Here is an 18,309-nt window from a genome sequence, read left to right as displayed (position 1 = left end):
CTGGAAAATAAAAGTTGTTTGACACTGTATATAATGCAATGCATCTGCAATATTTGCTTTTTGTGTGCACTGCATATTTATGGCATTTTTTGAAGTCTTCTTGTTATTTTATGATTGTAATATACAGTTCTAGGCAAAAAAAAATTGTGTAGATACTAAAACCGTGTCTCTGAATAAATAAAAAAAAAAACATGGCATGAAGTTAAAATTATTTAGAGTTTGAAACAAATGCATTTAAAAAAAAAAATGAAACAATGGTATCATTGATCAATACATTTTTCCTATGAAGAACAGTCATTTATTTATTGTGACTATAATAAAGATATTGTGGATCGATATGTCTTACCAGTGGAGAGCAATTATCTATTTAATGTTATCCATTTAATGTGACTTTAAAAGGATCTTAATATTACTGACAATATACCGAAAATACTCAAGTGTAAGTCAAGTCGAACTGCAAACAGCACAGACCCTAATCTACCAGTGCATTGTGTGCCAGCAGATCAGATTCTATAGCACCTGTACTGATTAGTCCTAACAAACGGCTTAGTCACATATTTGCCTGGATATTATGTGATAGCAGTGCTGGATCTGTGCAGGTTGCAGTTGGATATAACTTGTATGTGAATACCATTACAAAGTGATGATGTATGTCTTGTTCTTTCCTGATGCAAAAGAAGAAAAACAATCTACCTCATATGGCACTGAGCAGTGGCAAATACAAAATAGCCCTCATCTAGCACAGAGCAGTGGCAAATACAAAATAGCCCTCATCTAACACAGAACAGTGGCAAATACAAAATAGCCCTCATCTAACACAGAACAGTGGCAAATACAAAATAGCCCTCATCTAACACAGAACAGTGGCAAATACAAAATAGTCCTCATCTAGCACAGAGCAGTGGCAAATACAAAATACCCCTCATCTAACACAGAACAGTGGCAAATACAAAATAGCCCTCATCTAGCACAGAGCAGTGGCAAATACAAAACAACCCTCATCTAGCACAGAGCAGTTACAAATACAAAACAGCCCTCATCTAGCATATAACAGTGATAAGTATAAAATGTCCCTCATCTAGCACAGAACAGTGACAAGTTCAAAATGTACCTGATCTGACATGAGATAAGGTTCAAAATGTACCTCATCTGACACGAGACAGAGACAAGTTCAAGATGTACCTCATCTAACATGAGACAGAGAAAAGTTCAAAATGTACCTCATCTGACACGGGACAGAGAAAAGTTCAAAATGTATCTCATCTGACGTGTGTCAGTGACAAGCAAAGACTGTACTTCATCTGACATAAGACAGAGACAACTTCAAAATGTACCTCATCTGACATGAGACAGACAACTTCAAAATGTACCTCATCTGGCATAGGACAGTGAAGACACTTGTCAAGTCTGCCAGGTCGCAACAGCGCTGGATCAATTAAGTCAGGACGACTTGTGGCACCCAGGACATACACACCTGAAATGCATTGAAATGTACATGTAACTACAGGTAGTGCAGTATATACATGCAAATTAAACATAAATATACACCAATAAATAGAACCAAACTGCAACTTAATACCATTTAACGAAGCATGCATATTAAGTTACAATTGGCAGCAAGACTAATAAGTTCATTTTTTTCACTTTTCACCATATATACTTGCTTCTTTATTATTTTTAATAAATTTATTTTGAACACTTCTTGCACTGTATATTTTAAAAGACAATCTGTATGGCACACAAAGAAAACAGACTTATCACAACTTGCAAGATACAAAATGCTTTTTGAAGTGACAGCCTGAATATTTTTTTGTAACAAAAGTACAATAAACATCTCATTATAAATCTGCTCCATGTTTAATGTTCCTCTTTGTACAATAAGGGCATGTTTTTATGCTTTTTTTACTGGTGCTTATTGACTGATGTGTGTCAATGACCTGGACTTTGATTATTTTTTGTGTGTTAGTCTAATTAAAGTTACCATGCATAGAATTAGACATACCATTAACGGAATCACTGATCTTGACACACCATAACCTAAAGGTTTCTGTTTTAACACAAGGGCATTACATCACAAAGTTTGGTGAAGGAACTTAACCTAGAACAAAAATCTTATTCTGCAAAACCCATTTTTTTGGACACACATAGAACTTGGACTTTGAACTTTTGACCCCAAATCAATAGGCTTCTTCCCAATGCTAAGTTCAGATGTTCAACATACTTTAGTCAAGGTACTTGGTCTAAAACCAAAGGTATGCAAGAAACAATTTTTATCTGTCACAATGACCTTGACTTTTAACCTTTTGACCTCAAAATCAATATGCTTCTTATCCAACATGCAAGTCATCCACAAAGGTGGGTGAATGTATACGAATCAACACAGACTTACTTGAAATAATAATTACATTATTAAGAATACAGATAGCTTGGAGATTTGAGGTAATAGTGCATTCAGCATGATTAAAGGGATTAACATTATTTGTAACATACTGATAAACCAGTCATTTTTTTATGATCATAAGCAAATATAAAATAAATACATGTAATCCTAATTCTAACCGTTTTAAGTATTTTCTACTCTTTACTTTATGTTAGAGAACTGATTATAAAAAATGTAAAAGCTATTTCAGGATGAAAATATTTAAGCGATTATCTCTCTGATAAACAGTTTATGTATTGTTTCAAGTGCATCAAAGTTGCTGCCAACTATATCGAGAGGTAACCACCTCTGACTATTCATTTCCTCAAGGTCCATAGTCTGAGTTACATACCTTTACGTATTTTAAGTGCCTCCCCCCAACAATAAAATATAGAAAGCGCATTATTATTAAAAACACAGATTATTCTAAGTATCAGAGAGTAGATAGCATGCCACAGGCCTTAAAGGAAGAAATCCCCTCCAAGTCAATAATAACATAACAAATAATATTTAGATATAAATCTGTTTCAATTAACACAAATGCAAGAAAAAAGCCACCAAATTATTGTGAATAAATTGAGTCCAACTGCAAATAAGATAGAACCTGTTGGGCAAGGGATAAATAGAACAGGACTAAAGTGCCCCCACCCCAAGTTGTAAGAGCTAACTAATGGAGGCAATCTATTTAAAAAAAACGGTATCCCATATCTGAGAGAAAATATTTAAGCAATTAACATTATTAGCATTTTCTACTGAAATGATTCTGTATTGTTTAATGTACTACATAAAAATAATCAAACTATATCAAAGGAGTTAACCACTCTGAGTAAAATCATTTCCACCGAGGATCAGAATTTAAATTACATCCCTTTACATAATGTAACGGGCTTTCCAAGGTTATGAGACCAATAGATCTAAATCTAGAATGTGCCTCAATATTTGAGACAAAAATTATTCTTAGCAACAGAACAGTAGACATCATGCCATGAACTTTAGAGCAATTTAAATGATTTTTTTTTTTTCCTTGATGAAGAAATGTTCATAAAAAAATTATTCATGTAATACAAGTGCCCTTCTTTCCTGATTCTCCGTAAAAACTTCCTGGCTGAAGCACTGTTTTGGTGGAACCTCCTGGTTAACCCAAGGGAAAACACAGGCTTAAGAAGTGTGACTACTTTTTTCACTATCAAACCAGAGGCATTCAAGTGCAATACAAGCATGCCATCTTGACCTCAAGACTGTCCACTTCAAAGTAGTACAGTAAGCTTACCATCAAGTCCTTCCACACCATCTAGCTGTGTAAGAAGCTGATTGACCACTCTGTCCGTCACCCCAGTGTTGTCATGTCCTCGCCTATAACACAGTAAGATACACATACATACTTTTCATTTGAAACCATTGCTTATATCTAATGATTTGACATCTTTTCTGCTCTCCAAAACCTAGACAACTATATTTGTCTTCAAGGAAAACATAAAAAGTTACATGACACCAGGCAAAAGTGTATGAGCAACCTAATTAAGCAAAATGGTTGATGCAGGTCACTGGTTTATGAATGCTCTTCATCATGAATCTATGTACCAAACTACAGGACTCTGAAGGGAATAGTTTTTTGATATATGAAGTTTCACACAAATGTTAATGCTGGTCACAGTGGCGGGACATAGAGCTATCATTGCCCTAATTTTGATTGATGACTAGTAATCCTCATGATGTATAGCTCTGCAAGCAACATTCAGAGAAATAGAGCCAATGAACCGTGAGGTAGACACCAATGAATGGATCTTGAAAAACTGGTCAGTGACCTAATTTTCAACCAGTTATAGTACTCCTCCTGATACAGATTTATTGAAAGTTGTACAACTGCAGGCAACATTGTTTGACAAATGTGCTAAACCCAAAAACTAACCGTGAGCAATTGTGCTTAATGCAGAGATAAGCACAAATCACTGAACCATGAAAATATAGGTCACAGGGGCCCGGTTTCAAAGGATTCTTTGTAAAACATTTGCATGTAAAGTCATTTAAATTAATAACAAATAGTATCAGAGAAAATGACCTATGCACAGATCCTAAACCTCAGTGTTGACACCAGATGGACAGACAGCATGAACCCATAAATCTGAATTGCTCTGCAATCTTGACTATACCATATTTTGAGTCAAGGAATAGACAAAGTTGGAAATAAGTTAGATTTTTTTCAACATTCCGTCTTTGTGTCATATCTCTACTGAAGTGATTTCTTCAATTGTAAGGCAACATGTAGATTTACTTATTCAAAATAATATTGGAACTTCGAGCTTAAAAAATTATTATTTGCACAACTTTCATGTGGATAAATCTCATCTGAATAAAAACACCAACAGTATCCAGAATACTATCCTCATTATGTGTACATATATATTAGAAGAGATAGCTCCCTCTATCCCTGTTGGACGTTCTCAATTCCTGAAGATGAGTTCTATCTCTAGTTATAACTGCATTTACTGGTAACCAGCCAAATTGGCAAGCCAATATCATAGGTTGGCAGGTAGTAAATTCTCTGTCACCCAAACAGTTAATCTGTGATATCATTCACATAATACATGTATTGACATTATTCCTACAAGAGTTCCTTGAAGGGACTGATGCCTTACTGGCTGAAAAGAATTTCCAGGAATTCAAGATTAAACTACTTCTTCCTTTTAACTGCTGATTGTTGAAACCATCTTTGATATTTTTTTGTGATAACAAGATTTTCAGATTAGCTGCCATGGTGGACATGCTGGATGTCAGCTTAGAACTATTTTAATTTAGGACAAACATGGCACAATAAGAAGTCTTCTGGTGGAAAACCCATCTTAATATGACTTTATGTTTTGGCAGAGTAATGACAACAATGTTTTCAAGATGGATAATGTGGTAGCCATATTTGGTATCAGACTGGCATCATTTATATTTAGTATCAACTAGACATCATAAGAAGTCTTTAGGTTGAAGCATAATGTTGATATGACTAGTCATCTAGGAGAATTAGTGATAGCAAGATTTTTAAGATGGCCATTGCAGCAGTCATATTAGAAGTTGGATTGGCACCATTTTCATTATGACCAACTAGACATCATAAGAAGACTTTTAGTGAAAACCCAGGCCAATATGATGACTCCTTCTGATGAAAGAGAGACAAGATTTTCAATATGGCAACTGTGGCAGGCATACTGTCTGAATGGAACCATTAGGACCAACTATACAGAATAAGAAGCTGTTTAGTACAAACCTAATGTTGATACAACCATACATTCAGGAGGAGTAAACACCATCACATTTCATTTATGACCAACTATACATCATACAAAGTCTTCCGGTGAAAATCCCAAAGTAATATTACTTTTCATTCATTCAGTAGGATTTGCAATAATAGGTCTTTGAATACTGCACCACAATGGCCAAACTGGACATCAGATTCAGATGAAAAATGGCCACTGTAGCAGGAATAGTATCCAATCTCCACTATTTTCAGATCCAGATCTGCCTGTGCGCTATGCAATAGCAAATATAGGTCTGTGCAGATTGGAGTTGGACTCGACTTAATTAAAGAGTATTCTTATTGCAAGTTTTGATGGAAAAGGACGTGCATGCACTTATTAAGGCATGTCTCTGTATCATGTTGAATACAGCACATAAATTAGTGTAAACCATATTCCCTTTGCAATCATTTCAAGCCACCATAAATACTCAAAGAAAAGTGTGATGGTTGCACGCATTGGGGTGGGGTTCTTCCAATATATATTAATTAAATTATGATGAAAGTTCCACCCGGGCTCGTGGGGTTAGAAAGTTAAATTAGTGACGAGGTAGATTTACAGCTCTGAGCCCCCAGTCAGCAATGCTGACGGTTAAATTATAGAGAACACGAAGATGAAGTTCAATTAATAACAATTTAATAAATTCGATAATTTAAAACGATAAGCTCTCAATCACCCGTCTTTCCCTCGACGAAGTGACAGCCTAATTCATCCCGTGATTTACAGTATGAGTTCGATTTTCCCCCTGTCCTTGCGTCTACTCATCTCTTTCTTTCCTGCTAATTCCTTCCTTCCTTCCATTCCTCCAACACCTCCTTCGACTCCGTTTCCCTCTTGACTATCTCCTCCTCCAATTTCGCTCCCAATTTCCTCTTCCTCTCTTCTCTCCCCTTTTCCTCCTAGACTTCAACTTCTCCTGACTTCTATCCTTTCTTCTCTTTTCCTCTGTCTTCTATCTGAGACTACGGGACCAAACTGTAACTGGTCAGTCCCTCAAAGCTTCCTTATTTGAAGCTGTCTGTACTTAGAATTTCCTGTTCTAAGATATTCCCGCCAATAACGAATGGCTGTTCAGAGTTACTCTATCCTCCTCTGGGCAATCTCTCTAGCGAACTAATTCTTGCCGGAAGACGTAGAGATATCATTCTAGCCAAATCAGGGTCTCTCCCCATCTCAATTTTGATTGGGTGGCGCTGTGACCCTGTCCAATCGTCTTAGCGGCCAGTTCAACCTGGCCATCTGTCTGAAGGGAAAAGAAGTTAAGACACTCCCACTTATTCGGGCAACTTCTTCTGATCTGGACAAACGTTTCCACATCTAGGTGATAATTGACTATCTGGCGGCCTTGCAGCTCCTAGGTCTGGCTCTCTACTTCTAGCCACGGCAATCTTACGTAAGGGATTAGTGCTAGCCTGCGGCAATGTTTAACATCAAACAATGGCTTGTCAGAATTACCTTGATTATACATGTTTCAAACTGGGGCTACTCTGGGTCGGGGTAAACGTGACAAAAAGTCTATGATAATTAGATAAAAACTACTTTACTAAATTTACTTCCTACATACATGCAGTGAGGTAAGTACATTTCTAAAAAGCAAAATTTATTCTATGTACATTTTTAATACAATGAAATAATATATATAGTTTTATCTGAGCAAAAACATTCGTAATTCAGCAATAGTTGGATATACTAGTACATCCGTAATTGTTGAATGTAAGAAATAAAGGCTGAAAACTTACCTTGGTGCAATTGAATCAAATTCATCAAAAAACAGTATGCATGGCTTGGCACTCTGTGCTCTGTAAAGGACAGAACAAATATCTGTCAGAATTTTGTTGCGGACTGATGTTACAAAAAATTTAATGTATTAAATTATTAAAAGGTTATAAAATGAAGCACAAAAAAAAGTCCTTCAAAAGTCACTGAATGAAACATAACGTATGAATGAAATCTAATGTATGACTGACTCGTGGAACATGAGACGGATGTGGGTAACACATAGCCCATTGCCAAAAATAGGCTTGGAGGAGGACGAGTAAGATGGATGAAAGGAGGTATATAAGCACAAAGTTCATTGATTAATTTCATGAATTCTTCTCACAGCTCATAATCTTGTACTTTATATTGCTGCCAGAATGTGTTTTGACACCTAGGTCATCTCATACTTTTATCCGTCATCTCTGCAGATAAGTACATGAAAGTCTTGACTGGGTACTCCAAGCACTCTTCTTGATGGAATAATCAAAAACGATAAAGCATAACTGGGGCAGATCAGATGAATCACATTGTGACATAACTAGCATATGATGACATCTGTTCATGTGCTACATTATGTTCTCAACTATGGGTATCATCACCTCAAGGAAAGAATGTTAGGCATGCTTCCATCAACATATACTGCAATACACAATTACACATTCTGCACCAGAGATATCCAAGAGAACGCAATTGTTTCTACTAAATTATATTTCTCCTAGAATACTTACCTGATCACATTAACGTTAGGAATATACAAGCCCTACTACCTCCCAAATTTAACCCTCCCAAAGACAAAATTTGTCTCTCTGACCGTAATAAGCAAAGGGCAATAACTCTTGCTTCTTACCTCCTCTTGCCACTTGCAGGTGGGACCAGTTTAAGCTGAGTGGAACATTGATGCTTGTACTGCGGGGAGGATGGAAGCATTTTAAAGTAATATGATCTGGTACGAATTCTTGGAGAAACATAATTTAATAAAAAATTTGCTTTCTCCATTGAATATGTTCCCTGATCACTTTAGCTTTAGGAGAATAGGTAATAGGTGGAGGCAATGTTGGGGACCCCCACTCTTAATTGTGAGCATCACAACTGGAGGCAATGTGGCTTAAGTCTGGGAAGAAGAAACAATGAGATCTTCTTACCAGATACAATTCTGGGTGAATCCAGCAGAGAATGTGTTGAGTGCTTGTCCTGAGGTTGTGCTGGTGTCGAATCGGTCTGGTAGCTGCTTGTGCGACTGTGTTTATTAGACCCAGAGTTTGTTGCTGTGGATCACAATCTTGGTATTAAAACTCTAAATGGTTGGCTCTTCATGCCAACCAATGGGCTTGACGATATCTTGGATAGAGATATAATGGTAAAGGCATGGCTCTCAGAAATTACTCTTATCTCATGAGCAGAGATTTGTATGCTGCAAATCTGTTCTAGTGATATGTCACAGTATGCTGTGCATACTACACACTTCAACCTCAATGAGAGGGCTTGAAGGTTATGTCCTTTTTCCCAGGTTTATCTGGGAGAAACTCAACAAACTGGCTCAGACTGTGTCAGATAAATTCTGAGCAAACATACCAGGTCTTGTTTGAAAGCCTCTTGGGTTGTGTCAATATAAGAGGGATGTTGTATAATGACATAAATGCCTACTGACAGCAACCAATTCCTGGCGATGAAACCTGACTGCTCAGTTAACGAAAAGGACATGTAATTCACTAATATGCAAGCACAAACAAGAGCTATTAAGAAACAGGTTTTGTGGGAAAGGCACTTCAGCAAGGTCCTGGATAAAGGCTCACATTTGTTTGAACTTGGGCAAGTCAGAATCCAGTTAAGATTCTACTTAGGAAAACAATGTAAGGGATTTAGGCCTTATGAAGTCAAAGTTGGTCAACAGTCAGAGAGGTCTTTGTCAAGACCAAAATCCTTCCTACCATAATGACAGGATCCACCCTTAATAGTAAACTGAGCCAAACTTTTCTATTCAAACAGGCAAAGAGAAGGGAACTTAGAGGGATGATGTTTTGACTTTATGTCAGTCAATGAAAAAGCGATGCATCCCTCTGGAATGCTTTAAAGCAGAGGGACTTGTAGCTTGTGCAATTTTCATTAAAAGATTGAAGGGTTCAATTGTCTCTGGACAAGAACTAAGCATGAAGGAGAAGATGGTCCAGGTTAGGATTGAACATGTAGGTTTGAGGATGTTTTTTGAAGATTCAGCTCAGCCAGGACCTCTGGATGGATCTATTACAAAATCATGAAGATCACTGAACCAGGATTTGTCCCAGTGTAGAGGGCAATCCAAACCATTTTGCATTTCAATTCTGTATAATCTAATGAACTATGACTGTAGGCAGGATAGGGTAGGCAAGGCGACACAGAACATCCAAACATAGAAAAGCATGAACAGATTGAACCTCAGGATCCAGTACAGCAGGAAATGAAGGTGGACAGCTGTGATTCCATCTGGTTGTAAAAAAATCAATCATCTGATGCCCTCAAAGCTGGCAAATCTGATGAAAAACAAATGGATTGAGAGACCATTTTGTGTAAAGAATCTGTTCCTTCCTAGCAGAGAACTGATCGAGACTGAGTCTGCCAGGAATAAGTCTGATCTGGATGTCAATGATGGGATGCCCAGACCAGAATTAGATTTGGGGTGATTTTTACCGCCCTAGGTATGACACCACCACCATGATGTCTGACATGATTTGCTATATCTTGTACTTAAGATGGTCACTCCAAAATGAAAGAGTCTGATGATAGCTTTCATCCTCTAGAGATTGATGCGGAGATCTGTGTCCTCTGGTCCCCACTTGTTGATGACAGTGTTTTTGTCCAGTAACAATTACTCATCCAAAGATGACTTTATTTTTACACAAAGTCCCATTGATGTGCATCCATTCCAGAGGTATTCCTGTCATCAGCTAACCTTGGTTGCATCACTGGTACAGAAATTATATTATCTCACTCATTACACTAATCCTGTAATCGAATGGCATGGAAGAATGATGTCCTAAGATAGTTAGGTATTCCAGAGATACTCCTGTCATCAGCCAACCTTGGTTCCATCTGGTCCATAAATAATATTATCATGTGGGGTGTGTGTGTACTTATGCCACCTGGTCAGATCACGAGCGTAACATAAACAGGCAACACTTGTAAGTGGAAAGGGAAGGTAATGGGCAAGAGTTATTTTCCCTTGTCCATATAATATAGAAAGAAAGAAGAGTTTTATCTTTGGGAGGGCTGGATTTAGGAGGTAGTAGGGTTCATATTCTTAATGTTAATATGATAGGGTAATATATTTAAAGAAGAAAAGCTCACAGTAAATACAATCTTAATAAGTGTTGTGAAGTACAGTTTCTCTCCAGACTGCATTTTACCACCAACTTTAGCAGTGGTGCTATCCAACCAAGAGGAGGTAACCCACTGCATCACATGAGAGTCAAAAACTGCCTAATACAATGTTCTTGGTGTCCTCTGGAATCAATAGCTTTTTTTGTCAACAACCAAGTTATTAAGCATACTATAAATATTACGTATAAGAGATTTCCATATACCTATTTTTTTTCTTGCATTTACAGTTAAAATTTTAGGCAATAATTTCACAACTCTGGCACTCTGCCAAGTTAGACTTACATATTTTCCTTCAAATGATAATACTGCAACTAAAATCAATTGAAATTTCACCATATACCATTTAAGGTAAATGAAAATGGAGCAAAACTGACATGAATATAAATAAAATTTGCAAACTATTCTCTTTTACTCACCTGTTGAATAAATCTCTGACTGCCTGCTCACTTGCTCCAATATACTTGCTGAGCAGTTCTGGACCCTGCATTAATTAAGAGAACATTTGCTGATGACCATTTTAATCACATATCCATAAGGATTAACTTCTATTAATATTGATATTAATAGTGAGAGAAAAAAACCTCTTGATATAAAAGCTTACCTGTACACTGACATTGATGAATAGAAACATGCCATGTAAATCAGAAACTTACCTGTACACTGACATTGATGAATAGAAACATGCCATGTAAATCAGAAACTTACCTGTACACTGACATTGATGAATAGAAACATGCCATGTAAATCAGAAACTTACCTGTACACTGACATTGATGAATAGAAACATGCCATGTAAATCAGAAACTTACCTGTACACTGACATTGTTGAGTAGAAACATGCCATGTAAATCAGAAACTTACCTGTACACTGACATTGATGAATAGAAACATGCCATGTAAATCAGAAACTTACCTGTACACTGACATTGATGAATAGAAACATGCCATGTAAATCAGAAACTTACCTGTACACTGACATTGATGAATAGAAACATGCCATGTAAATCAGAAACTTACCTGTACACTGACATTGATGAATAGAAACATGCCATGTAAATCAGAAACTTACCTGTACGCTGACATTGTTGAACAGAAACATGCCATGTAAATCAGAAACTTACCTGTACGCTGACATTGTTGAACAGAAACATGCCATGTAAATCAGAAACTTACCTGTACGCTGACATTGTTGAACAGAAACATGCCATGTAAATCAGAAACTTACCTGTACGCTGACATTGTTGAACAGAAACATGCCATGTAAATCAGAAACTTACCTGTACGCTGACATTGTTGAACAGAAACATGCCATGTAAATCAGAAACTTACCTGTACGCTGACATTGTTGAACAGAAACATGCCATGTAAATCAGAAACTTACCTGTACGCTGACATTGTTGAACAGAAACATGCCATGTAAATCAGAAACTTACCTGTACACTGACACTGATGAATAGAAACATGCCATGTAAATCAGAAACTTACCTGTACACTGACATTGTTGAATAGAAATATGCCATGTAAATCAGAAACTTACCTGTACACTGACATTGTTGAACAGAAACATGCCATGTAAATCAGAAACTTACCTGTACACTGACATTGTTGAATAGAAACATGCCATGTAAATCAGAAACTTACCTGTACACTGACATTGATGAATAGAAACATGCCATGTAAATCAGAAACTTACCTGTACACTGACATTGATGAATAGAAATATGCCATGTAAATCAGAAACTTACCTGTACACTGACATTGATGAATAGAAATATGCCATGTAAATCAGAAACTTACCTGTACACTGACATTGATGAATAGAAACATGCCATGTAAATCAGAAACTTACCTGTACACTGACATTATTGAACAGAAACATGCCATGTAAATCAGAAACTTACCTGTACACTGACATTGATGAATAGAAACATGCCATGTAAATCAGAAACTTACCTGTACACTGACATTGATGAATAGAAACATGCCATGTAAATCAGAAACTTACCTGTACACTGACATTGATGAATAGAAACATGCCATGTAAATCAGAAACTTACCTGTACACTGACATTGTTGAATAGAAACATGCAAATCAGAAACTCAGCCACAGCTTATATTATTCATATTAAAGTGATTTTTTATTCATCATTTTTTGAAAGATGGCTTATTTTCAGAGTTGGCATGTTTAGAGCAAGATGATTGGTATAAAAAATGGCTTTTGTGTATCAAAAGTTAATAAAGTATATTACAAAAAATAATTTTTAAATCCATACTTTGAAACAACATCATTGATAAAAAATATGGCACTATTCTGACATGATTTAAACCATTTCTTTTTTTCTATGAAGACCCAAATTTTTCATCTCTTTGCATTAACTTTGATAAGATATGCATTCAATATAATGTGGTAATTTTTGACATGGCTAATTTTCAAAATAACAAATGCTGCAGGAATAGGATTTCTTATTTGTGAGGTAGGTTTATGTTTGGGCCTGACTTTATTTCACACTGTTAGGTTATTTTGACAAAAATGAAATTTCAGAAGAGAAAAGTAAGAAACAAGACAGAACTGCAAGTATTTAAATTAAAATAAACTAAAAGTACAAATTAGTTTCTTCCATGCAACATCTTCTCATTTGTATTAGAAATTATAATTATAATTATAATTATTTCTCTGATATTTGAGAAAGAGCAACGAAACCAAAAACTTTGACAGAATTAAAGAAACTTTTAATACTAGACTGATAACTGTGTTTTACAATTTGTTGTACACTGTATATATTAAGTAGAGCACACTGATATTGGAAACCGTACAACATTAAGAATTTCTTTAATCTGAATTACATATTCATTGATAAAAGGAACTGGTGCTTTATTTCATGAATATTCAAGCATTTATTCTGCTTATCAAGGTTCTTGGAAATATTTGGATGATATATAATGGCATTCTGTTTGACCCAGATTATGGGAAATTGTGTATTCATGTTATAGGTTTTGATATTTCAGGCAACTCCACAGTTCTTTTGTGTCTTCTTGCTAGTAATTCTGCTACCTGAACCAATATCACAATACAAGCGCTTGTATGAAAGCATGAATTGGAAGCAGATGCTTTATTTACATCCCTATTGACAGAAATTCTCATGTGAATATTTAGACATTTGAATTAACTGAGTTTGGATTAAAGACTGCACTATAACTGTCTGATCAATAAACAAGCTTAAATCATCTAGCTGACAATTGAGTCAATTTCCTAACAGTTTATATGTTGAGCATGTATTCACAAAATGAGCATTTGTAGTATGAAAAGGGAAAGCTGCATGAGCTGAGAGAGACACACACACACACACACAGACAGACAGACAGACAGACAGACAGACAGACAGAGACTTACTGTGAGGAAAACAAGCCAGAGAGAGATAGATAAACAGAGAGGAAGTTTTTACCTTGATACTGATAAAGTTAAGACCGCATTCTTTTGCCACAGCACCAGCCAACAGAGTTTTTCCAGTTCCAGGTGCCCCATATAGCAGCAAACCAGATTGTAATCTTAGTGGAGAGTTGGTAAACAGCACGGGATACTTTATAACACACAAGACATCATATAATGAGACATAATAAATTTAAGGTTTTGATCACAGCAATTATTGAGATACTTGAAATTCTTCTTTTGGTTTACTTTACTGCACAAAAAACAAACTGGCAATTGGAGTAAAGTGCCTTGCCCAAAGACACACCATGATAGCTAGCCCAGGCTGGTCTGGTGTTATGATTTGAACCTGCACCCTTTCAGCCCCGGGTCAGGCACTCTAACTACTGAGCCACCATGGCTCCCTCTACAAGATATAGCTACTCTTACAAGAGATAAAATTTAATTATAAGAGTAGGTAATAAGCAACATACACTTTATTGGTCATATAGTTTTTATTTACTAAAATTATTTTAATCATACATATACCATGTGAGGTGAACTGAAACAAAAATAAATGTGGCATATGTCAATCATTCACAAATCATCGGTAACAGACAGTAAATCTTCAAGATTTAAATCCCTTAAGACCTTTTCTCAACCCCTTTTCTAGACTTAATTCAAATGATAATCAAAGGAAAAATAAATTAAGAGAATCTTAATGTTGCTGTTTAAACACTTTTGAGATATCTTCTCAGATCAGACTCATTTGCATAAAGCAACAGCAAGGGATTTCCCCAAAACAGTGTCAATCCATCAATTCTAAAGAATACTAAGCCAATGGCACAGCTTTTAATATCATCATATCTTGGGATATCTAAAATAAAGTACAGGCAGTTTTGGATACACCATGGAAACAATTTAGAGAACTGAAACCTACCCATAATCTAGCTTGTAGAATTTGTTCACTTCTCTACCTTTTGTAGTAATAAACTTAGGACTCTATGGACTCACTATTTAGTAATAAACTTGGGACTCCTGTTTAGTAATAAACTTTGAACTCTATGGACTCTCTATATAGTAATAAAACTAGGATGCTATGGACTCCCTTTTTAAGTGTCATTTAGTGGAATGTTGACAAAGGTATCACTGCAATGAGTCAATCTGCTGTTAATACATCCAACTGTAGTTCATAAGAAAATCAATAATGTCTTTTATCTGATTTTTTTGTGGAGAGAAACTAACCTGAATGCTGCAGCATTAAGAGCCTAAACAGAAAATGAAATGTTTTGAGTTTAGCCCCTTGTTTCTTGCATAGAATGACAAAACAAACAGGTGTGATTATTGCTGGTTCTAGAAAGGTCACATCTGCAAAAAATTCCAGTCATTTCATTCACATGAAACAATTTCCAGAAAATGCAACGTAATGAATGCTGGTATTTGGATATGTTGTGTCCAAGTCAGTGCTTAACATGAGTAAGGTAGATTGGGTGCATCTGAACCAATATTTCATGTCCTGAACAATTTATATTTTTAACCAATCATATCACAAGTTACAAGCATATTTAACTAATCAAATGGTAAGTTATATTTTTATTTTCAACTAAATGAGGAGTAAGTTACATTTATATTTTATTTTCAATCAACTAAATGTTAAGTTGCATTTTGAAAAGTAATTTTCACCTAACTACCTTGTGATTTACATTCATATCTGCATTACAAAAGTTGGAAATGTTTGAGCTCCTCACCTTTGCTGGCCACTGTAGAGTCTGTACCAATGTTTTCTTTATGTCTTTCAAGCCACCTATGTCATCCCAACCTAATTCCCCAGCCTGATGAAGTGGAACATTCCGCAATGATGCTGGAGTGAAACCATGGAAGGCTCTCTCAAAGTCATCTTCGGTAAGCTCCATTTCTCCATCGATTGCAGATGCTATCAAATAAAGAAGGAAGATCTTATGATATGTAATCTTTATCTACTTAAACTATTATATAAATGTAAACAGTACCATAAAAATTAATCTCATCTCATATCTAATTATCAGTATAGTCAGTTAGATATGTGAGTAATTACCAGTAAGGGGACTAGATGATGGTAATTTTTTTTATAGCTATGAGGTAAGATATGTGCAGGTAGAAAGAAAGAAAGAAAGAAAGAAAGAAAGAAAGAAAGAAAGAAAGAAAGAAAGAAAGGAAGAAGGAAGGAAGGAAGGAAGGAAAGAAAGAAAGAAAGAAAGAAAGAAAGAAAGAAAGAAAGAAAGAAAGAAAGAAAGAAAGAAAGGAACATAGTAGGTAAATAGATATTGTGAATTCATTTATTTTCATAGCTTTTCAAAAACTTACCTGTTCATCAATACTTGAAATTATTCTTAAAATGAGTCTGAGTCCTATTGTATGCATCCATGAGACAGAACAAAAGTCAAGCATTTGGACAAATTGAGAGATTTTCAAAAGTTTGGTGAAGAGTTATGACATGAGGGAGGATTTTTAACAAGAATGGCAAGTTTTTCATTGTAGCCAATGTCTTTAACTTTTTTTTAATCACAATGAGAATCCAAGGCTTTGGTAACCATGCAAGTAATTTTTGTCTGTTTGTATGAGAAGTTTTGTGTGACTTTAGAGTCAGGGAACATAATTTTGACTATAAAATTGGCAAACAGTGTCTTGGAACGTATATCTTTTTTCACATTTTGATGCAGATTCAGCAAACACAGCTTTCAGTGTGGCATATTTGTTGTTGTGTTTAATATAGTTTCATGAGATGGGGTTTCTGCCTAATGCTAAATGTCATTCATGCCACCATAGCAGATTTTAAAATCAGCTTTACAGAAAGGGCTGGATGCATATTCATTTCCTTTGAACTTGGTTCTAATGACTGTTTTATACTGACAGACCTATTTAGTAATCCGACTGTAATCAATTAATATCATTAATGCTCTCAGAATTACTTTTGATTACACACAGTAAAATACTTGTCAAGAAACTTCCAACACTGAAGCCAGACAAATCTGTTGAAAGAATCAAAGGTATGTTGTTTTAAGTTGATTAAAGTTAGCAACTAAATTGTCTTGCTCAGCTTAAACTAGTTCACAGTCATATGATTAAAGGCGCTACTACTGCTGTAAATATACTACACTGAAAGTAAGGTGTGAAAAAAAGTGGAGAAAATGAAATGTTTCAATACTGATTTTGCATATGCGGGAGATTTCATTAAGTAATGGGAACATATCTCATCTTGGGGGGAAATCTCTCTTGGCTGGGAGGTTCACATGTATATGGCTGGAAGAGCTGCTGTTTGCTTAAGAAATAGTGAATTCACAGTGGATGGATAGATGGATTAAAAAGATAGATATACATAGGCATATGCAAATATATACATACATCTATGCATACATACATATATACTGTGAATTGATCAGTTTTCATGGCTTTTGTGGTTGTCACTAACTTTTGCTGGGTATCTGTTTTCATGGCTGGTGTGGTTGTCACTATCTTTAGTGGGGTATCAGTTTTCATGGCTGGTGTGGTTGTCACTATCTTTAGTAGGGTATCAGGTTTCATGGCTGGTGTGGTTATCACTATCTTTAGTGGGGTATCAGTTTTCATGGTTGGTGTGGTTACTAAAAGCCATGAATCTGTAGACTCAACAAATAATGATCCTTCTGTGGATTTTATTACCCCATCCCTTATCCATGAATTTAAGTATATAAATGGAACTGTCACAAAATCACAAACAATGAAATCAATAACAAACCAATTCATAGTATTAAGATCATACTTCATACAAAAGACAAACACTCTATATGTCTTACGTTACCACAATCCAGGTTTGATGTATCACTTCCAGGTCCTGCAAGAACTTTGCCACCTTACTCTAAGATAAGGTCATTTATTAAATGAAAATTGTAAATAATAACTTTCCCCATGGGTCCAGGAATTTTTTTAAACATTTTCAGAAGCAAAGGTGGAATGCCCTAATGATTTATCAAAAGAGAGGAAGAGAGTGAGAGCTAAGATAGTTGTTTTATTGCTGTAAATCCCATATTTTAAGATTAGGATAATGACTAGATAAACCTACCCTAAATGAA

At 35.7% G+C, this 18,309-nt stretch overlaps 1 protein-coding gene across 1 annotated transcript in view; it reads right to left on the bottom strand.

The window, feature by feature from the left end:
• Positions 1-18,309, bottom strand: part of LOC149774181 (peroxisomal ATPase PEX1-like) — a 109,685-nt gene that overhangs the window by 21,587 nt on the left and 69,789 nt on the right. The window contains exons 12-17 of the mRNA XM_089945712.1: positions 15,970-16,154; positions 14,259-14,393; positions 11,232-11,296; positions 7,443-7,502; positions 3,690-3,772; positions 1,371-1,474 (exon numbers count right to left, since the gene is read on the bottom strand). Of these exons, the coding sequence (XP_089801838.1) occupies positions 1,371-1,474; positions 3,690-3,772; positions 7,443-7,502; positions 11,232-11,296; positions 14,259-14,393; positions 15,970-16,154 (632 nt within the window). The remainder of the gene's footprint in view (positions 1-1,370; positions 1,475-3,689; positions 3,773-7,442; positions 7,503-11,231; positions 11,297-14,258; positions 14,394-15,969; positions 16,155-18,309) is intronic.

The sequence above is a fragment of the Sinohyriopsis cumingii genome, unplaced genomic scaffold, assembly GCF_028554795.1.
Source record: "Sinohyriopsis cumingii isolate HCF-2022 unplaced genomic scaffold, ASM2855479v2 utg000400l, whole genome shotgun sequence".
Taxonomy (NCBI): Eukaryota; Metazoa; Mollusca; class Bivalvia; order Unionida; family Unionidae; genus Sinohyriopsis; species Sinohyriopsis cumingii.
Note: the sequence above shows the minus strand (reverse complement) of the source record. Positions and strands in the feature narration are given on the sequence as shown.